General features: G+C 51.1%; 6 protein-coding genes across 6 annotated transcripts; 2 read left to right on the top strand and 4 right to left on the bottom strand.

Moving 5' to 3' along the window:
• Positions 1-263: 263 nt before the first annotated feature.
• F5J12DRAFT_80546 (uncharacterized protein) lies at positions 264-1,212 on the bottom strand. Its single transcript, XM_051744549.1, has one exon. It carries the CDS (start codon positions 999-1,001, stop codon positions 324-326), a length of 678 nt encoding a protein of 225 aa, XP_051600150.1. The 5' UTR covers positions 1,002-1,212; the 3' UTR covers positions 264-323.
• On the bottom strand, positions 608-2,736 carry F5J12DRAFT_828932 (uncharacterized protein). Its single transcript, XM_051745644.1, has 7 exons — positions 2,716-2,736; positions 2,250-2,656; positions 2,003-2,190; positions 1,750-1,930; positions 1,511-1,706; positions 1,102-1,449; positions 608-1,031 (listed from the first exon to the last, which is right to left on the bottom strand). The coding sequence occupies exons 2-7, from the start codon at positions 2,328-2,330 to the stop codon at positions 1,003-1,005; spliced, it is 1,023 nt and encodes a 340-aa protein (XP_051600149.1). The 5' UTR covers positions 2,331-2,656; positions 2,716-2,736; the 3' UTR covers positions 608-1,002.
• A 1,106-nt stretch (positions 2,737-3,842) lies between these two features.
• On the bottom strand, positions 3,843-5,181 carry F5J12DRAFT_80438 (uncharacterized protein). The gene is made up of 2 exons (XM_051744495.1): positions 4,086-5,181; positions 3,843-4,028 (listed from the first exon to the last, which is right to left on the bottom strand). Exons 1-2 carry the CDS (start codon positions 5,068-5,070, stop codon positions 4,021-4,023), a joined length of 993 nt encoding a protein of 330 aa, XP_051600148.1. The 5' UTR covers positions 5,071-5,181; the 3' UTR covers positions 3,843-4,020.
• A 2,503-nt stretch (positions 5,182-7,684) lies between these two features.
• Positions 7,685-8,678, bottom strand: F5J12DRAFT_905477 (uncharacterized protein; the record flags this gene model as incomplete). The annotated part of the gene is made up of 5 exons (XM_051748663.1): positions 7,685-7,975; positions 8,031-8,159; positions 8,182-8,338; positions 8,371-8,492; positions 8,556-8,678. 5 exons carry the CDS (start codon positions 8,676-8,678, stop codon positions 7,685-7,687), a joined length of 822 nt encoding a protein of 273 aa, XP_051600147.1.
• Positions 8,679-10,640: 1,962 nt separating this feature from the next.
• On the top strand, positions 10,641-12,173 carry F5J12DRAFT_782595 (uncharacterized protein; the record flags this gene model as incomplete). The annotated part of the gene is made up of 8 exons (XM_051742743.1): positions 10,641-10,793; positions 10,837-10,872; positions 10,960-11,042; positions 11,110-11,226; positions 11,254-11,347; positions 11,449-11,668; positions 11,811-12,015; positions 12,065-12,173. The coding sequence occupies 8 exons, from the start codon at positions 10,641-10,643 to the stop codon at positions 12,171-12,173; spliced, it is 1,017 nt and encodes a 338-aa protein (XP_051600146.1).
• A 1,761-nt stretch (positions 12,174-13,934) lies between these two features.
• Positions 13,935-20,939, top strand: F5J12DRAFT_782594 (rho GTPase activating protein 22; the record flags this gene model as incomplete). Its single annotated transcript, XM_051742742.1, is given in 18 exon segments — positions 13,935-14,149; positions 14,234-14,243; positions 14,373-14,514; positions 14,565-14,953; positions 15,136-16,363; positions 16,383-16,920; positions 16,979-17,067; positions 17,113-17,247; positions 17,270-17,811; positions 17,864-18,340; positions 18,397-19,058; positions 19,112-19,911; positions 19,963-20,097; positions 20,153-20,209; positions 20,265-20,390; positions 20,449-20,554; positions 20,606-20,759; positions 20,808-20,939. The coding sequence occupies 18 exon segments, from the start codon at positions 13,935-13,937 to the stop codon at positions 20,937-20,939; spliced, it is 5,937 nt and encodes a 1,978-aa protein (XP_051600145.1).
• Between the last annotated feature and the right edge of the window lie 175 nt (positions 20,940-21,114).

Below are 21,114 nucleotides of genomic sequence, written 5' to 3'. Positions count from 1 at the left end.
AACACCGTGTCCCGGGTCTTTGTTAATCGAACTAGCAGATTAAAACACGGACTCGGTGCTCACCCTTGTTCCGCAGCCAAAGTTCAATGCATGCCAGCGATGGATCTGAGTTGATATCAGAACGTCCGCCAGTGCCCTCGAGCTCCGTGGCTATTATTCAACTACCTCCATTACGAATGCCTGCGAGTTGTGCAAATCATTGACTAGTACACGCCTCCCATGTGTTCTGCCGATCCTTGCGACACGTGGATCAGAGTGTGGCGCGGGGTAAGAAGGTTACGGGGAACAGGATCGGGAGACGCGGAGTACCGCTACTATACATACTATGCACAGCTCACACAAATCACTGAACGAAGAACAACGCATGCAGATCTCCATTGCATCAGTTTGTGAGAATACATAGCCTTCTGAACCCGTTGCCCATCCAAAGCGCTTCTAAAACTCATCAGACACACCCTTCGGTTGATCCAGTCAATTCTGATTTTTTTTGCCCTTGCCGCCGCGGTTGTTTTGGTTGTTCTTCCTGCTCCGATTACCACCTGTACAAGAGCGTCACAAAAACCATCAATCACTTGCCTGCGGACCAACGTTAACTTGCTCCACGACTCACCGGTACCCTTTCCACCTTTACTCTCGCTATCGGAGAATACACCAAGCAAGTCAGCATCCTTAGATTGATCGTCGCCATCTTTAGTAGATTCTTCCTTATCCGCATTTTTAGTCTGGTCTTCGCCGTCATTAGTTTGCTTCTCTTGTTCCGCGTCCTTGCCGTGATCGTCATCGCCTTTTGATGGCTTGGTTTTCTCATCCTCGTTGCCCTTGGATGATTGGTTATCTTCAGGCTTCTCGGATGTCTTAGTAGGAGTAGGCGTCTCATTTTTGGCTTCCTTTGCAGCGTCAGCCTTTGTCTCTGTGTCACGACTGTCCCCCTCAGTTACAGTTACATCCACATTCTGTTCGCATGCTGTTACAACGGTAGCTTTGTCGGTACTGGAAGTCATATCAAAACCAGCCTCGCCCTGCACCCCAACCTGTGATATCGAGGATGAGCGACCGTCAGAATAAATGAGCTGCAGGAACTCGCCAGAGATGAAGGCTCACCCGTTCCAGCAGATTTGGCCTGGGGGTTGTTGGCAGATTTCGGAGTCTCCGGCACGTGCGACTTATTGCCGGCCGACAGCACCTCTTTGTCCTTGGTGTCCGCCGCGACCTGTGGCGGTAGAGGCGGGACTAATTTCTCTGTCGAAGTTGTGGATGCCCCCGGTTTGGTTGCGGATGTTGTTGGCATTGCTGTTGCTGTTTGAGGCGGGGGCGCCGGAGTCGTGCTTGGAGGAATCGTTGCCGTTGACTGCGCCGTTGGCACCTGAGACCCCATGGCAGTAGTGAATGTGCGCATATTGTCAACTGATGTCTTAGCCGCGGTATCTGCCGACACACCATTGCGGGACCCTGTTGCACCATTTGCCCTGGGTGGCGCAGGATTCAGTTTGATGGTCGATGCAGGGGGGACCGTTGGGAATAGGAGAAGCGACGGCGGGGGTAGGGGAAGTGGGACGAGAGCCCAAACCAAAGACTTCACGAACTATGATTTCAACCTCCGAATCCTCAAAGTCATCGAACGAGGGGGTGCGGACACCGCTCTCCGATGCTCGCTGTCTTGCCCGTTCACGGGCGTCAGCGGTACGGAGGACGGTCTCCATACCAAGCTTCATACCTTCGTTGAAGGGTGAGAGGTTTGTCCCGTTTAACGATGGCGACATAGGAAGGAATGAGGTAGAGTTTGCTTATATTGTGCTCGTGATAGATGGAGATTTTGTCGACACACTCAATTTCGAGCTTCTCGAGCTCGCGAACGGTGAGTTCCTTGACGTTGTTAAAACCCCACCTCGTTGCAAGACGGAGGATGCTGAGCCAAACGTCCAAAGGAAGCCTCATAGAGAGAGTATTTCCTATGGGTGGGATAAATAAGTATCAGTGAAAACGACGGGGACAAGAGACCCACGGATTGTAAAAGACCCATAAGAATCGTGCAAAATCTTCACTTTTGACGTCGTCGAGGGTGTAGGCGTTATTGTCGCTAGAGCCACGGTCGTCGCCGTCCTCTGATGGCCCCGCCAATAGCTTCTGACGGAAGAAGAGCGACTCGCGGTCGAAGAAATAACTGTGGATACGATACAAATGATTCTCGACCTGGGAGGGGGAAGGAGGTGAGCAAGCGTGTGTGAGGTGGTTGGACGAAATCAACCGACCAAGACGGTCATGTCACCACCACGAAGGTAGTAGTCCTTGTGGTGCACGACGCGAGAAACACCATGATGATCATTAACCATTGCAGACTCTACTTGGGAGAGGAGAGAGAGGGAAGGAGGAGGGGAAGATGGCTTGGGTTCTAAGGGAAATTTTCCAAGGAAGTCGTCGAGATATACGTTTCGTGATGGGGCCAGCGTTTGCGATCCGATGATATTGTTTGGATTTTACGGCTACACGTGTTGGCTATGCACACGTTGCCCGCTGTATTGTCCTTCGTTTTTATCATCAATCCAACTTCCAGGCCGTCGCTGCATTGCGTAACGATGTCCTCGTGTCCATCGCATCTCATCTCATCCCCATTGTTCGTGTGACGTCCAGACGTAGTGAAATGCCTTTGCTGAGCCCGCTCCAGTGACAGGTTTGTAGCGTAAAATCTAGCGCGGCGAGCTCGCGAAACACACTTACCGAGAGAGTGATTGGGTTGGAGGGTTCTCAAAAGTCAATAATAGACGCTCTGCCTCAAGGATCTGCAGTCGACAGGATAGGCTATGTAGTATGTTGATGGCATCACACTTGGTAAGTCCAGGCAAGTGCATGTACTGATCACTACCACGCATCTGCCTGCCTGGAGGCAATGTACCCTTTGCTCTAGAAGTACTCCTAATAGGTCAGTCAGTCGATCCTGTTCCATAATATCATGTATGCACAGCAGTGGCCTCACAGCCGCTCCACAGTGAGCAGTGGATGAATCGACGATCACTCCAGGGCATGTGTTGAAAGCGTGTACTGTGTTCTGTTCGAGGGAACCGCAGGCGTTGCTGTGTAAAATGGGCAAGGGTTTTGAATGTGCCTAGAATCAACGATCATATCTTGGAGACAGTCTAGGCACGTTCGCAAGTGTTCTACGATCATTTCGCCAGCCACGATGTCTGCCGGTTGAACGAATCAGCTCTATTTCCCTCAGGTTCCTTTGGTGTGTTCAACCCCATTAATCCCAGCACACAGCCCGCTCCACCACATTTTCGTATTGACGAAAGTGGTTTATTCAATTCCCAAGTGGTGTGACGATGCTCTGCTTCTCCTTGATGGATTTACATTCACGTATGCAGGTTATGGCCCTCGGACTCCGTTGCTTTCGCGATATGCTACTCACGCGGGGATTTACGTGAAGTCGAGACCGTGCTCACTTTCTGAGGCAAACTACACAGCTGGTTCCTGCTGAATCTACCGTGTTCTGTGGTTCCATGGTGTTGACGATCGTAACTGGTCCTTGAGGTCCCTGTCTCTTGCTCGTTAGATTCCAAATACGACACGCACCAAATCTTGGTATGTCCGTGGATATACGATGACTCAAGGGTCTGAGAGGTGAACCACGAGGACAGGAGCGAGGGTAATGAAGACCATGTGCGTAGCATGATGAAATGGCGATGTTAATTCACCCATTCTGAAGCAGCGGGCATTCCGTGTAGGAGGAGCGCTGAAGCTCAATGTCCGAATGGACAACCAATAAACACATAACTTTTCCGGAAGATGCCGGTCAGGGGCTGAGCACAGAGAATAGTCATCAAAGCATGGTTGAGAGATACCCTGTTTCACCGTCGCTGGTCGCGGAACTGCTGGCTGGCACTACGTAGCAATGACTTTTCCTTTGGCAGATCACAAACGTCGACAGCCAACGGCAAAAATGTACGTGGTGAAACCTTCCAGCCCAATTGGAATGGATATAGTGAAGTCCTTTGATACGTAACGGGTACAGCAGTCAAGCATATCCTATCCACCTGTGCTATCCATAATAAGTGCTGTAATTCCCGTAAAAAGTCAATCAGTACCCATACCAGTACCGTTCTCAAACACCTGCTTAAAAGTCCTGTAAGTGCTATTCCCTAAAATTGCAAAAACAATGCGATCAAAGGAGCCCGCAAAACGCGCCTGCGACCCAGTCAATAACTTCGCCCAAGCCTTGGCAACGAACTCTACGTCGTTCCGAAATACACCAGTACCAAAACTTCCCAAGACGAGATTTTTCGCGCCCTGCTGTTCGAAAAGACACAAGATCCTTGCCATTCGCTCTCTCATAGCGGCTTCGATCTGATTCTCCCGTCTCTGAGGGTCAACCGGATTTGTGCTCCTTGCGTTCTTGTTTCGCACGTCGCCTGCATTGACAGCGGCACTTGTAAGTACGTCGACTTCGAAAGGCGATACCCAGTCTCCTGTATCGTTTCGAAGGATGACGATACTGGGGGAATATATCATAGCATTGTAATAGAAGCCACCCTTCCGATCGTTGTGGTGCAGTTTATAGAACTGCTGAGCACCATCGGTCATTAGGGAAGGGTACAGAGTGGACGACCTCGCTATCGACTCTTCCTGAGCCTGTGCACCATTAAGAAACCCTCCTCCAGGCTTTGTCGCCGATGCGAAATTGAGTAGAGCAATCCTCCCATGTGCCGTAGAATGCGAGGACAAGGAATCATGCAGAAGGCGTGCGCCCTCCAGCGTCGATGCCTCTATGATGGAGATCTCAACAGGTACCGCATGGTTAGCAGACTTGGATGACGACGTCCCAGACGCCCAGGATGACAACGAAGGAGCGTCAGGGGGATAATAGCAAGTGTTGTGATTAGAAAACCTGATCTTGGCAGCTAGATCGAGAGGTGTCCCTCCTTCAAAGGATACACAACCTGTGTCGATGGCCCGTAGTGTGGAATCTGCGATACCTTTGAGGCGCGCGCGCTGCTGACTTTTGGCCTGACTATGCCCAACCTCTCTCGACTCGGAAGTCTCCTTAGACCCAGCGCGTGCATTATTACTGGCCGACATAGACGCGAAAGTAAGGTCGACGGCGAGGTCCAAGTGTACAGCTGATGATGCCTTTCACGTTCTTGGGTAGGAGCTGCATGAACGGGTCCAACAGGAAAGCTGAGTCAGGTTTCGTCACTTCGAGTCATCCATCCGAGCACTTGTGAGACTCTAATCCTACGTTATTGGCACAGGCAGGCCCTGGCTTCTTTCACTAATCCCACAAGTACATAGGTACCGTATCTAACATACGTCTTTGTGCACACGCTCAAATTGTTGCAAGGCCGGATCACCACTACTTCCGAGTCTCCAAGTCGGAGGTAGAGGTTTCCGTGTGACACAGCATGTCAGCGTAATGCGACGTCCGCAGGCAATGACACCTGCAATCACTGCCAACGTTCTTCGCAAGCCAAAGGCGACGGGACGCTTTCCGAAGCCGAACGTCCGGAACATTGCAGCGCCTTCTATCTACTAACCCATCAAGGACGCAAGAAGATGAGAACACCGGTCTGGACCTCACTCCACTGAGGCACCTCATCCGCAGCTCCAGACGAAATATTCATTTCCACAAGCCAACGTATCCGGAGCCGTGGTGGGCCGGCGCTGTCCGCGAGGATCGGGCTACTGGTCTTTCCGCGTCGCGGGTCTGGATTGCGATGTCTCGCATTTTTCGTCATGACTTCGTCCGCGCCTTTGCTCTTTCAATGCTGTTTACGCAAGCCGTCGGGTGCGAACCACGGACCTCCCTTGGCCATCTTCTGCGAAGCCGGCGATGTGTCTTAACATCACCTCCGATTCTCGAGACGCATAGATGCACGGCGTAGCCCACGACCATTTGCTTACCTTGCTGCCTCCACTTATTACCCGAATTCGAGGAACTGTAGCAATGCGTTGGTTGTATACATGAGATCCTCATGGTCCTCCACGTTGGCATATGCCTTGAACTCGAATTCGCATCATGTGCCTTCTCGTCACTGCTTGGGAAATCATGATCTTTACGTCTCATCAAGTCTTCTACGACGTAACACGGGACTACCACCCGACACGATAATGATACAGTTATGATACTGTGTTTCCTCGTCGCTTCAACGTTGAGCCCTCAGTACCACTGGTGTCTTCGTGCTACCCACCCTTGTGCCCGAGACTTGGGGCCGTGACCTCACGGTTCTGGAATTTTCCAACCGGGTGCGTCAGGACCTAGACATTCCAGAATAACTCTGGCCTTGGTATTTCGCAGCGATTTTTCTTGTTTCTATGGTGGCCGCGGTAAACGCTTGTGTAGGAGCAAGCTTTGTCGTCATTTCGACGCCTCTTCCAGATCAGACGATTTCTACATATCCCCTCCACGCTACTTCTTGACGTCATCGCGTTCCCTTGACGACCGGTGGTGTACCGAGGAAGATAAGGTGGTCAGCTGTGGTCAGTGTCAGAAGTACATACGTCCTGCTGCGCCTGCTCTGTGGTGCACGAGTACCATATAGGGTGTAACAACCTTCCGCCGACGAGTCTGTAGCTGTCAGACAGTTCATGGAAACCATCCCGCGAACCACACGACTGATTTGTAAAACTTCAGAAAAACAGTGGTACTGATCGCTCTTGTTTTACCCCCGTGAAGAATATTCAATGGCTACGGTTCTTTCAACTTGGTCTAGCCAGTTGGGTCACTATTACAGTGATCAGGATTCAGCCTTAATTGTAAGCGGTTAGCATGCTCATGTCAAGCAAAGAGCGAGTACGGACTCCGGGTTATATTGGCTTTCCTAATACACGGCAGTTTGCCGGCATTCGGGTTAGTACACGCAGCCCCTCCGTATGACAAGAAATGTTGATGGACCCCTCTCAGTCACCATGGAATCCGAATAATAGACGAGTCTGGGCAAGTCCACTTATTCCCGCCTCGAAGTGGGCTTCGCTGTCAGACGACTGATCCGACGGGTGAACGGTCCGACTGGTATACGGGTGCAATAAGGTGTTGCGCAGATACTTCTGCCAACGGGCTCCAGTGAGTACTTGATAATTAGTCGGTAAGATATGCATTCCACTGAGGGCCGAAACAATAACCTCTTCGAGGACTTGGTCAGGGTGAGTTCTTCGTCGGATAACCTGAGAATAAGTGCCTGAGGGCCTGATGGGCCTCCAAACCTCGTGTCACCATTACACACATATTTCGGCCCGCCCTTGAGGTCAGCCGGATTCAAGGCGGTGCAATCTCAAGTTCATGTAAGTAGGCCCGTCGGTCGCCCGAGGAACACAAACATCACGCCCGTAGTGCCCATTTGGTTGTATATTGCTCTTCGACAGGCTTCGCGTCACCGGCCTAGCTTTCGTATACTAGCTGAATATCAAGTAGCCTGAAGAATTTTTGACTGTTACAATGGCACAGGATACGAGATATAGGGGGAAACCATGATACAGGAGGGACATAGACGATGTGTAAGCAAACCAATAAGAGAAGGTAAGTTAGATGGAGGGTATGGTAGGTTGACATGGACTGAAACAAGGACAAGAAAATAGTTTTTCATCGTAGGTCGTAGAGTGGTAAATGGTTTAAACCGAGTCAACCCGCGCAAACGGGGAGCATCACCGGTAGGCTGCACGTCACTTTTTTTTTGTTCATTCCTCGGACATGGGATTATCAAACGTTGGACTTCGCTCGTGATCGGGCAGAGAGCGCATGGCTCAGGCGTTTCAGTGTACCCGTCGAGCTGCTGGAGCCCGCGGAAGAGATGGACGGTGCAGGGGCATCCAAAGAAGACTTGCGTGTATCCTCGCTTCTCCTCTGCGAAGGCACAGGGAAGAAGTGGACAGAGTCCCCAGGGTTGTGGAGGAGTAATCGGGATTCGAGGGCCGCGAGCATCGAATCTTGGGTGCTCATGCGGGGTGTCGTGTTCTTGGACTGCGCTTGGGTAGGTGGAGAGGGTGGAAGCTGTTGCATGAATTAGGTCAAACAGAAAACCTCGGCGAACGATGGAAACACTGACAGGTTTCCGCGATGACAGTTTTTTCCACCTAATTGACATATTCTCGTCCCAGTCATGGTACGGGTCCTCCTCGCTCATAGCAGTGCGGTCGTATAATGTAGTACGCTTGCGTATCCGCGGCTGCAGAGGCTGCAGGACGGGCACAGGCAACTTGTTCATGCACAGCTTCAGTATAGCACACTTCCGAGAACGAGTCGGCAGGGGAAAGGAGTAACTGCTGGTCTAGACAGTCCAGACAGGATGGATCAAATTCTACATTCCGCAACGACCGTTGGAGGACCTTTAGTGATACAGGTGTGCGAGTCTGACTGGTCATCGTCCTCCTGGACATGGAGGCAACTCGTAATCGCGCGGCCGAAACGTGGGCCTGATTGGTGTTGGCAGATGTCTCCATCCCGGAGAACCTGAAGAAGAGTGTGCCCGCCGGCGTGCGTTGAACTCGCTAGTCCATGGGCTACTTGGCTGTGAAGACGATCGAAGGTTGTTAAATTACAGTCTCCAAGACGGGCACTTGGCGGGACTTACGGGGCTCACTACAGAGTCGTCTGAGCTTGGACAGAGGGAGGTCCTCAACGGAATGTGTGTCCTCGCGAACTTGTCGCGTGGGGTGCATCTATCCACTAGAAGCCTCGCAGGGGAGTGGTTCATTGCTACGACCAAGTGCCTCGAAGGAATGGGAAATAACAGCGTTGGATATACCGTTCATGACCTTTTTGTACCATCCGCGGCTAGATAGTCGTGGATATTACTCGCCCGTCTATCGACGCCCGCACAATCACGGCCAATCATGGTGCCGGCGGAAATCCAAGACCCTTTACTCAGCACCATATTTAGTAAATCTAAATTGATTCAGGTGAACCTAAGCAAGATTTTCCATCAACGGAAGTGCATTTTTCGGTTCATTTTGGGGCGAGGCACCCTATCAGGTGGGCATAATCGATAACATCTACGCATATGAAACAAAAAATCTGATACATATACATAAGTACATGACAAGCGAAGTGGGAAATCGAGGTCGGCAGACGTCTTCATGAAAAGGAAAGGGGGGGATGGGACCTAGCAACAACTCGGACCATCGTCCATTTGGCGACCGTCGAACAGCCAAGAATGCAATGCGTAATGGCTACCGAAGCGCCACATTACGAACCACAAGTCGGATCATATCGATTGTTGTTTACGTCGTATCCTACGTGCAAAGTCCACGGCTTTTTGTCCCAAGTTCCCTGCTGAAGGACTGATCGAGGACGGGAGATCCACTGTGAACCCTCGCGTCCGCCTGCGTTTGGGAGCGTGGACAATAAAACACGGTTCACTGGGAGAGTCCAAGTAGTCTGCACTGGTCGTTTGCTCGATGGAGACCCCGACGACGACATTGACGTCACTGGTCACGAACATACTATGAGACTGTCGTAGTTGCGTACGCGATGTGCGTCGAGGAAGCAATGATCCCATCGCCTCCTGGAGGGCATGGCGACCGGCTATTCGTCGAACTTCGATTCCCCCTTGGGGATTCTCGTCGTCAACTTTGGAGATGAAGGTCTCGAAACAGTATTTCAACTGGGAAAATTTAACATTAAACCTATTTTTCGATAGTGTTCCATTCGCTCTTCCACCGACGTACCTTGGCAGGTATGGGAATAAATGTTGTCTGCGACGCTGCGGTTGGTATTGGTGATGGGGTTGACCGAGATGAGGAACCACCTGTTTGACTAACATACTGACTGTTGAAGTGAGTAGCGTAGGTAACTTGGTCCTGAGTTGGGGACGGGAAGCGGGCATACCTGACCGAAGAAGGAAACCGAAGCGGGCCTTTTCATTCTGAGGCAGTGACTAGTGCTGGCGGAACGAGTAGAGTTTGATGGTTGACGATTCATACTTGCACCAGTATCCACCACCCCAGGTTCATCCGAATAGAGCGCTCGGCGTTCGCTCGCCTCCTCAACTGCTCTGAACTTCTGTTGTCGCGTCAGCGTTACCGACGCGGTAGTCTATGATGAAGAAAAAAACGAACCTCCTCCAATGACTCCAGAGAGATGATGGGCATGCTCAGCTGACAAGAGACGTGGGTTCATCCACTAGGCAAGACGCAGGAACGGTCAGGGTCGAATGAGGCGGGCAGCTTTTGGGCTGGTATTTATGGAGCGGGTTTTCCGGGGTAAGCACATTAATCGTGGGCGCGTTTTATGGCAAGCAGCACTGCCCGTCGAATCGAGCGCAACAACAACAATGGTCTCAAGTACGGGGTGTCAGACAGCGAGAAGAGCAGCACAAGGCATCCGTTTAGAATCTCAGGTTTTTTTAGTATGATGTCTGAATTCTCATGACAATTTCAAGGCCAGGGTTTTGGATCGACTCGCACGTGGAGTCCAAAACACTGGGTAGAAAAAATGTTTTCTGCATAATGATAGCAATGTGGTATGTATGTGTCCCTCGGTCTGACGTGCAGTTACTGGACACATACTGACAACAATTTGATTTGTGCTATGCTATTTATAGCATGGCGTTTTGTGCCTCTGGTATGTGCGACACAATGACATGGCTCCGAACCGACTCGAATTCGAGTTTCAGGCTTTCAACAAGCTCAAGGCTCTAACTTATTAGATCTCTTCAATGCGCGGCAACCGCCCTTTTGAAAATTATTACCTGTCGAGGTTTCCCGGCGGTGTTAACGCTGAAATGAGAAACTTAGGCGTTTGGGACTGTCGTACCCAAGTTGAGCAATGCGCTCGACAATCGACGCGCAGCACCTTGGATATACACGTGGTGAGTCTCATTCTACGACCTGATGGGCTACGTTAACGATCAGCGAAGCTTTAATGCCGTTGCGCGGCCGTATCCCAAAGTGCGTCGCGGACTATGCTCTGGTCACTCGAGCAGTTCCGTCCACCACTCTTTCTGCTCGACGGACATTGTGTAGTGCACCACCTAGTCTCACAGCAGCAATGGCGACCACCACGTTGTTGTCATCCTAGATGAGGATGAAGAATTTATTTGGTTGTCTACGCTACAAACGTAGCTGAGGTATTGCTGCCTCAGTGACTCGCACTGACAAGCAGGAAAACTATACAAGGCTTTGAAGAAAACCTGACAGAGTAAACTATGACAAGGAAAGATGGGAGGACCCAGCACGCGCAATTACCTCCGTCGTCGGTGATTCGCCCTTGCGCGGCGCAAATGCAGTTCGCCAACGAGGGAAGTAAGCTCTCTAAATACGCCCGGCTAGGGACATGCATGATTCAGGAAGGGTGCCAGATATCATCGAGCGAGAGCGGGTAAACGAGCCGGGGGGAGCACTCGAGGGAACGGCGAGGAAACTCGTAAGAGGAGTAAAAGACATCACGTGTCATTTGAGGGGCTGACCAGCACTTCATGAAAGCCGCAGATTGCGAAGCCATTCTCTTTAGCATCACCATGACAGCGAATTACCACAACATTTTCGACGATTAACTCCATCGCGAAAGTCCGCAGGCAAGTTCATCTTGACCCCACCCTTCGCGTTCTCAACACTATCGCAGTCGCGCTGACGACCGGCGAGCCCGGAGAAGTCTTCGCCACTGCATTTGAGGGTCGTCAGGGGCTCACGCCCATCTTAGCAAACAACGGCGCTGTCACTATTGAAGACGATCTGTTCATGACTTGTTCAAGCCGATCACTGCTTCTACGACTACAGATCCATGTGATGTTTCTTTCCTTTCCTGTTTTCTCGTCGCTGGGCGAACGTCAAGAAGCGAATTACAAGTATGCGTGGGGCCATGACTACATTTTTGCGTATCCTCAAAGGCATCCTAACAGACCATGTTCGCTCACGCTCTGATGAGGATGAGTTTCCCGGCTCTGCGCTGTATCGCAGGGAGAGCTATCTTCTTAATGAACCTCCATTCCCGAAAATGATGCTGAATCTTTTGGCGCATATTGCATCAGCGGCCCAGGCTTTCAGCTCCCGGGATGCCAATCTCTCACCAGACTTCTACGCGATGCTGGCGAGGTTCGCCCTTATTCTCTAGGAATCTCGTTTCCCTACGTTCGCTCTGTAGACCTCCCAATCACGTGCTTCGCCTCTGGAATGAACACGAGGGGGACAAGCTGAAACGACATCGACATCTCATCAAGGCTTGTCAGTACTATGTATCATGGAATTATTAACAGATTAAGCGTTCTTTTCCAAATGGCATTAACCATTGTTGAGTCGACGCCGTTACTGTCACGGGGGAGAGCATAATATACTCGACGGCGACTACTTGGAGAAAATATCAAGTGCATTTGGCAGGCCCCTCTCGGGGGAAAATCTAGCAGAACTTCGCTGTGTGTGTGCCCCCAACTGCAGACCCAGCTCCATCCTGAAATTCGCGTCTATGCATGCGAAAGATGGGAGAAGTATTGTTGATGAAGCCGTCCTGCGTGGAGCTCAGGCGTGCCTCACCGACGACACTCTTTATTGGCTATTTCCGGAGCCAGAGCGCTGGAAAGAACTTGGCCTCAGAAGACTTGTACAATGGTAACTATCCCATCCCAAATGCAGAAGACGTATGTCCTGTAATGATTGGCATTGCTTACTGATCACTTGACTGCAGGTAAGGATCAACTATCTGGGTTTTTTCTTCCTGCTTCTCCAGCGCCCATGTCTGGTTCGAGTTCCGACTCTCCTCCTTTATGGATAGGACACAATTAGGAGACTCACATCGCATCGGAGGAGTGTAGGGTAGGAGACATCCTCGACGTGTTCTTCTAAAAACTTTCTTCATAGGTTCATAACACGGATCTTGTCCTGTTTTGCCTATAGACTGACATGGTAAGGGAGATAGGAGGCAGCCGAGAACTCGCCTGTGCATCTATTTCAGCCGCGCACGAGGAGGCTTGTCCTTGTCACATTCTGTTAGTCTGAGATGTCCCTTGCGCGGATCCGATGAATGTGTGGGCCGATTATGGGGATAGATATGTGTGTTCGTCTGTGCTTTCCCTTGCTAGGACAGGCACCATGTCAATGGCAATATGGACGGAGCGAGTTGACGAACACACTTGCATGACGAGGTCGTTGTCAGTTTCACTCGTGTCCTCGTTGATAGCAGAGCTCGTCGATCTAGTGTCCAGATATTTTCGGGTTTTTTCTCGACGATCTCGTTCAGAGTGAAGGGTAAATTGTGTGAATGTATTACGTAATTTTAACCTTGACAAGCTTGACTGAAGGTTCGCTTGGTGGCATCCTCCTGTCCTGTGGTCGTCAGAAATGGTCGACTATCGGTTAAGTCACGATCGGTTTCTCATGAGGGGTCCATGTTGCTGCAGTATAGTTTTTTTGGTTCGCTTTTCCGCCGATACACATGGCTCTCATCAACTGCGACGTTTAATATGAAACGATGGAAATTATTTTCATCAGACTCCGGCCACAGGAACATCTTGAGAACGTGTTCGTTGCGCGGCGAGAGGTTGCTCACTATGTATGATGGATCTGGATTGCCATGGTCACGTTCATTTTGAGTTTGAGGAGATCGCGTTCTTGAAACATGGGCCCGGGTTCGATGTAACGCTTCGTGGAAAAAACTCAAGCACCATCAAGTCTCTGCAGGAGCGTGGATCTGGAGGGTGGAAAATACCGCGCCACGTAGCTGAGTTACTTTCGTACATCCGCAGTGGACCGGTGTCAGTCTGAAGAAGCATTAAACGAAGTGTTCGTGTCGGTATCTTTTTATTTCTGTGGTCTTCCGAGTCTTGAATACACTATAGGTAGTTATCTCGGGTCCTTACGTAGATACGTGTCAGTTGTCAGACGTCGACCGTGTGTACACACTCTGATACATATCATGACGATCTGTTCGAGGGTCTCATGAGTCCAGTGCTGTCGTGTCAAAGCCACATATTTTTGGTTGCGACTATAGCTTGTGATATTACCCTCCTTCCACTCTCCCAATGCCACCGCGACGGGGTGCTAGCTCGCTGAGCCCGCACGACGCACCCCCGTCCTCGACGCCAGCCTCACCCGCGAACCCACACTTCCCTCCATTGCGCTCCAATTCTCCCTCGGGACTGACCCAATTCTTATCCAAACCTTCCAAGTGGTTTGGAAGGAAACCTCTCGATACGCGTGCCGTATCTGCCGCCAATGAAGCCCCGCTCCAGCATCAGTTCTGTCAGAAAGCCAAAGATCTCTAGGCCGACGGACCCCAGACCTATATTGGCCCATTTCCACGCTGAACCACACGCGCTAGATGCCAGCAGGTAGGTTTCTATCTTTTTCGCAATTGATACAGATATGCGGCCTTTGTGGTTGTGGCACGCGACTGCCCACCTCGTGTCTCAGACCTCGTGCCAATTTCTCTAACGCATTTTTTTTTTCTTCTCTCGCAGATCCGTTGCCGACCTCATCTTTGCATCCAAAACAATCGCTGGACGTTCTCCACGTACCCTCTTCCCCGTCCCGTTCAAATCGACCGAGTACAAGTGGCGGTCTCGGTGACCTTCGGGCAATTTCGAGCAAAGCATGGTCAAGGTCAGCCGATGATCTTAGAAGTTTTTCAAATCCTTCGCGGGACGTTGTAGACACTCCGTTCCATGACCGTGTCCGGGAGTATCGCAACAGGAGCAACAGCAGCGCCACACTTCAGCCTGTTTCGCCAAGTGACAGCGCTGCATCTGCCAGCCCTACGCATCGCCCATTTCCTTCTACTGCATCGACTGTTCCTCTTTCGTCTTCACCTCCAAGCGATCAGCCTCCTCTTGCAGAACCTAGTATTTCCATCTCCGTGTCTTCACCAACCACAGAGACATTCGCTGCCGATGAGCCTTCGACCCCTACTACGCGCATACACTCGTTTGCGCCACGGTTGCCCACGAAACTGTCCGCATCCAAGCTAAATCTTCCCGCCACCAGCCCAAAGCGAAAGGAATCTGGCGACTCCATGAAAGATGGTGTTGGCAACATCAGCACTGTGCGCAGTGGATTCCCTTTCAGTATACCTTATCACTCCAGCAAGCACACCTCGCCTGGTTCGCTTCCATCGAGCGGGCCGCCCAATGGCGGCATGGCTGCATCTTCATTGCTCGCACCGCCAAGTGCGGACGAAACTCTGGAGTGCGATGACATGTCGTGAATTCGAAACGTACTTCACAGATAGTCTACAGCTCTGGCTTTCTAAATCGCATGGCGGATGCGCCACTGGTGAACACACAGTCACGGCCCTACAGTACTGCGTTGAACTTCACTCTGGCTAAGGGGTGGAAGCCTTTCAAGTCAGAGCTGAAGGGATCGAAGTTGTATTTCTACAAACCGCCGAGCGACAGGAGTGCGGCCGTCAAGGAGCTGTTTCCTACTGGCATCGTTCCTCCAAGTTCTGAAGAGGAAGTCGTCACCGAAACCGAGCCATCTGAAGAAGGGGGAAGGACCTCGCGAAATAGAGAAGAAGGCACCATTGGAAGGAAGAAGCGGGCTTACTGGGGCAGACGGACTCACCCACAGCTCATCGTTGGTGAGGGCGGTGTTGAAAAAGGAACTTTCGAAGCCCTCATTCACGAAGCCGTGTTTGCGACGACGTTCGTGCTGCCGCTCAGCGATGAAGAAAATTTCGATCAACTTGAACTAGGTGAGGACAGGAGAAAGCCAGGCTGGAAGGACCTGTCCGCTGCCGTCCTTCTTTGCCTTCCTACACAAGTGGACCGGTCCAAATTCGAGAGCGAATTCACTCGTTGTTGTATGAACTTGGTGAACGGTGCAGATGATGACACCAAGGAAGTTGAACGAGCCAGGGTAACCTGGCTCGCCCAGGAGTACCTCAGATACCACAAGATACCAAGTGATTTACCTGGATGGGAGGAATTTAAATCCGCCATTATACCCGATTTTGTCGCAGAACCAACAGACGAACCCTCGGCAACAAAACACGAAGCCACCGAGGGGGTATATGCGCAGTCTCCGGGTTCTCCTCGACCTCAGGGGGGACCAAAGATGGCGTCATTGATCGAAGCACTGGGAACGCCAAGTCGTGTCCTCCCCGCTTCTCCTTCCAGCAAGACATTGAATCCCAAGCAGCAGCGTCCTCAGATTCCATTCTCCGAGCCAGACGAAAAGAGCAAGGGTTGGTCAACGCTGGTTCGTGATGGCTTCACCCGCGAAGTCTTGTCCCTCCTCGATCCCAACACCGTCGCTGTCAGTCTCCAAATCTTCCATCGGCGTACTATAGAAAAACTACATCGTGATATCGATGCAGCTCACATTTTTGGCACTGAGCAAGCCTCTGGGGAATCAGGAGCGTCTACTGGCCAGTCTTCGCCGTGCCATCAGTTGTTTGGGAGCGACGATAATCCTCACTGGCTAACTAGGTTACTGGTCATGCAGATCCTAGGTTCGGATTCTTCGAACAGCGCTAGCGGGGTTGCGGAACGCAATACTCAAACCACCACCCGCAGCCATTCGCGTTCAGGAGGTCATCTCCGTATGGGCGCGAATTGGAGAACTCTGCCGGGCCGCTGGTGACGAATGTTCCTGGCAAGCCATATTGCATGCGCTGTGCTCGCGTCCGGTAGCGCGATTGACCAAAGCCTGGAAACGCGTGGACAGACAGAGTTTGCTTGCTGTGGAGTCATGGGTCTACCCTGAAAACGGTGGCCATCCTGCCGTTGCTCGCGTGCCCCCTTCGACTGCTTGGGGAGGAGACTTGAACGAGCAGATCCGAAAGCTTTTGAACCAGGCCAGCAACGACGGCGAAGAACACTGGCTAGTGCCTTCGATGATGAAAGCGAGGGAATTATTTAACGATCTGAGGGCAAAGGTTTTAATGTGTGCCAATTCCTCTGTGGACGGTGGCTCTCCAACACAAGATGTTGAAAAATTGGCCTCTTTTTGGAATGAATATTCGCAAGGGGCAAGTGGGCAGAGTGCATTTTCGCTCAAGTTTCAGAGGTTCGCGCAGTTCTGTCACAAGCATGTTTCTCCATTATTGACTTTTCATTGTACTTAGAATCGATCAGTTTATGTCACTTTCCTTGGCTGCGGAGCCACGCCGGAAGGGTCTATTCGAGCCTTACTTCTGGTCTCAGGCTTCCTCGGGTTTTCACTTATCATGTCATCCATTGGCGCCACTCCTTTTCATAGAACCACTACCGGCAGTTTCTCTCCTTGAACGGAGTCAGATATGGAGAGGTCGCCTCGAGAGCGGTCCGACCAAGTTCAGCGTGGAAGAATTGCAACAAATACGTAGTCTTGATATGTCTCTCCGTTCTCCCGGTAGTATGACTGCAGAGAATGCCAGGTAAAGACAAGCTATTTAACGTTGGGGATGTGGACCTCCGCGGCACGGCTATACCAGTGTATGACGGGGAACTAATTGTCGTCGCACGTCCGGACAAAGACCCCGGACCCACTTCTCGGCCTGCTTCACGTGCACCATCGCGGCCCCCTAGTTCGGTTGTTGATGGCTCAGGAAATGAGAAGGTCATGACGCGTTCGCCCTCTATCCGAGTTAAACCAGGTTCCTCGCAAGGTCTTGAGCGAAAGAGCAGCGTAGCGCGGAGAAATTCCTTACCTTCAATATCGTCGCGACCGAATCCAGTCATCACCGAGGTTTCGTCCGAACGACCTATTCGAGTGTTGGTCCAAGCAGGAACTTTGGACCGACTGGTGAATGTGCTTATCCACGGACTGCAAGGCGTTTCCGTCGCCGTCGCAGACGACAACGGAGAGACCTCTTTGAGGGACGGTAATACCAGAGATTTGATTGTCGACCATGCTGATTTTTCGAGGGTGTGGTGGACCGTGTTCCGAAGCTTTGTCACGCCGATCGTTTTCTTTGAGGTGAGGTTTCTTGTCGATTGTCATTTCCGAAAATATTGACGAAAATTTTAAGCTCCTGAGTAAACGCTTTGTCTGTAGCAGACCTTCCAGTAACTCGTCTTCTGGTGGACCAGTGCAAGTGCTGCGGTATCAGTCGGAGATTCTGGCAACCGTGAAAGAGTGGGTTACGACGGGTGGTGGTGGACAAGACTGCCTCGATGATACGTCGCTGTATGAGACAGCCCGAACATTCTTGGAAAAACCTCTGGACCGTTCCGAATTGGATTCACTCCCAACTAATGAGGACCCTGAACTTCTGCAAGCATGGAAGGCGCTGGAGACGATGAAGAATGAGACGCTCGCTACTTTTATATCCCACACTTTACGACCTCCAGCCCTTGTCGTGGCCAATCCAAGACCAGTCAATACATTTGGACAGTCTCGCACGTTTGGAAGTCAAGTGCCAGATATCGATCACGTTAGCGCGGAAGACTTAGTCGATAACTTGAATGCGATGGGTCTTGCTGCTTTCAGCAATGTCACGGAGGAGGTGAGCAATTTGAATTGACATATTTGTCTGGTTGGAGCTGACGTTAGCTTGGTTAGGACCTCTTCACTGCAGCGGATTTGCTCGAAGTGCAAAGCGCCGACCGTACTGGCTGGTTCACATCTCGTGACCCTGGCTACACAGATGACGTGGACATTCAAACGATGTACTCGCATCTCCTGGATGTGGAGCCGTCCCCGATGATATCCGAGCTATCTCAAGACTCCGTTTATCGTCTCCTACCACCCGGTATCAGAAGCTGCGTCCGAGCCTACAGTATTCTCCGAAAATGGCTCATATCAAAGCTGGTTGCCCCCAAGCTCGGGGTCAGACAACGTCAAAATAGAATGGATCTTTGTCTGCGTGTTTTGGAAATTGCCCGATTACGCAACCTGGACAGAGGTGCTGCCTCGTTGGGGCCAGCCGACCGAGCATGCGTGCGATCGTTCGTTGAAGCTGTAGTCACGGCTGCCGTCCTCAGCCCCGAGAGCCGTATGCATCATCGTCCATGGCAAAATGTGGCCAACATTCGTGGTGTTCAGTGTGACAGCCTGACTGCGCTCCTTTCGAGGCAGACTGTACCGAAGAAGTCGTACGGCGATGCTCTCGTTGTCGATATTAGTTGGCTGCTGGAACGTATTCTGGAGATCGTCAGCGTTCCTAATACTGTAAGCGTATCGCAGGACAATCCTCAGTGTATCATCAATCTCGACAAAAGGAGGTAAGTGAATTGTCGATGTCGGGTGGACAGCGAATGACTTCACACGTTATCAGGCATCTGTGCGATTTGATACTCAATTCCCAGTCGCTCTCGTCCAGGGGAGGTCGCTTGCGCGATGACGTTGATCGTAAGGACTTCGAGCGCCTTTATAATATCGAGAAAGAAGTCTCAGCGCTCCGCTTTGACCATCGATCTATCAAGGACGAAGCACAAAAGGAAGCGTTGCAAGCCCAAGCCGGCGGTTCGACGCCAGCAAAGAAGACCCGTCCCTTCCAGCGACTTGTTGCCTTCCAGCAGGAGAAGAATAAACGAGACAAGTACCTGCACGACCGACTTAGCAAAGACAAGAAACAGGAGCAACTTCGTAACGAGAGGCGAGACGACTACCTGAACAAGGCGATGCGGCCTCGCAAGCCAATGACCCAAGCACAAAAGCAACACCGCATCAAAAAGAGTTACTCGTCTGCCTTTTTCCAGTTGATGCGACCTATCTCGAGCGCCTTCACGGACAATACGCATTCGTTCGCCACGAAGAAAACTCCAGCTGAGCTAGACTTCACGCCATCGGGGAAGCCATCTTTAGTTCTTTCTGTGGTGGATGCCAAGGTCACCCAAGTTGTCAATAACGAGAGGTCCTATGTATTCCAGTTGGACACGGAGGACGGTGGACACTACCTGCTGCAAGCAAATTCCAAACCTGAAATGGTGAGGTGGATGGACCAGATTAATAAGGTTTCCAAGACAGCTGCGAAACGACGTCTCACGTATCTCGGCAACTCTCCAAAGCCTCAGTTGTCTGATCATATCCATGACCATATTGTCGCACCCTCGGCATCTAGACATCCCACAGCAGGTGAGGATCTAGAGATTGTACTGACCGAGCCACAACTCACCTCCGTTTTAGTGTTTGGAGTTGAACTAGACTTCTTACTCCAGCGAGAGGCGGGTGGTGCGGATGTCGAACCTGGGACTATTCCATCTGTGATTCGCAGGTGCCTGTATGAGGTCGAGAGCCGTGGTTTGAGCGAGGTCGGGATTTGTGAGTACCTGCGTATCGCTTACTGGTTCTTCTGCCTGTACTCATCATGTCATAGATCGTATTGCTGGGGCGGCCTCGGAAGTCAACAGTCTTCGCGAGGCTTTCAACAATGGTGACGTTCTCCCGGACTGACGTTGATTTCAGCTTGACTTATCCTATGCATATAGGTGAAATGCCAATCACGGAAAGCACAGATATTCATGCGGTGTGCGACTTGATAAAGTCGTGGTTCCGTTTAATGCCAGAACCTGTCTTCCCATCTTCTGCATACTTTGGAATTATTGAAGCTATAAGTACGTCTTTCATCCCCTCTCTCTTCACGCCGTGTCGTAGTGTTGAGATCATCTGTAGAAATTGAAAACCTCAACGCACGACTTGCCTGTATTCGCCATATCGTCCGCCATTTACCGCAAGCGAACTTTGATCTACTCAAGCGAGTCGCAGAGCATCTCGATAAGTGGGTTGCTTTTACTGGCATCTCAGACACATCGGCTCACTTTTAGTTCAGAGTCACCGATTATGAAGAGTACAACCAAATGACTGCTGAGGCCCTGGCAATCGTCTTCAGCCCCAACCTGTTACGTGCGCCAAAGAACGACTTCGCGCTTATCTTGGCCAACATGGCTTACACTCACAAGCTTGTCAAAGCTCTTATCACTCATGTAAGTGGCGGCAATTGGATTGCTGTTAGCGTGCTTACTCTTCGCTAGTTCCATGTCATATTTGACGAAGATCACGAGGGCGAAAATGATGCGGAAGAAGATGAAATGGAAGAGCCGATCCTTGAAGAAGATGAAGAAGACGAGGAGGACATGCCATCTCAAACAGTGGAAGAAGAGTGAGATGCGGGTAGTTGTATTGGACATTTCACTGGGCGCCGATGTTTCTCTCCTCAGTCTCGGACTACTGTTGTGTAAAGCTCGCGGTTCTTTTTTTTCCTGTCTTTTGCCTTCCTGGAATTTATCACGGACTTGTACATTACTCTAGCATACCCCACTCTCTTCATCTCGTTCTTTT

This window comes from Pisolithus orientalis, assembly GCF_024613125.1.
Source record: "Pisolithus orientalis strain OTSU chromosome Unknown F5J12scaffold_13, whole genome shotgun sequence".
Taxonomy (NCBI): Eukaryota; Fungi; Basidiomycota; class Agaricomycetes; order Boletales; family Pisolithaceae; genus Pisolithus; species Pisolithus orientalis.
Note: the sequence above shows the minus strand (reverse complement) of the source record. Positions and strands in the feature narration are given on the sequence as shown.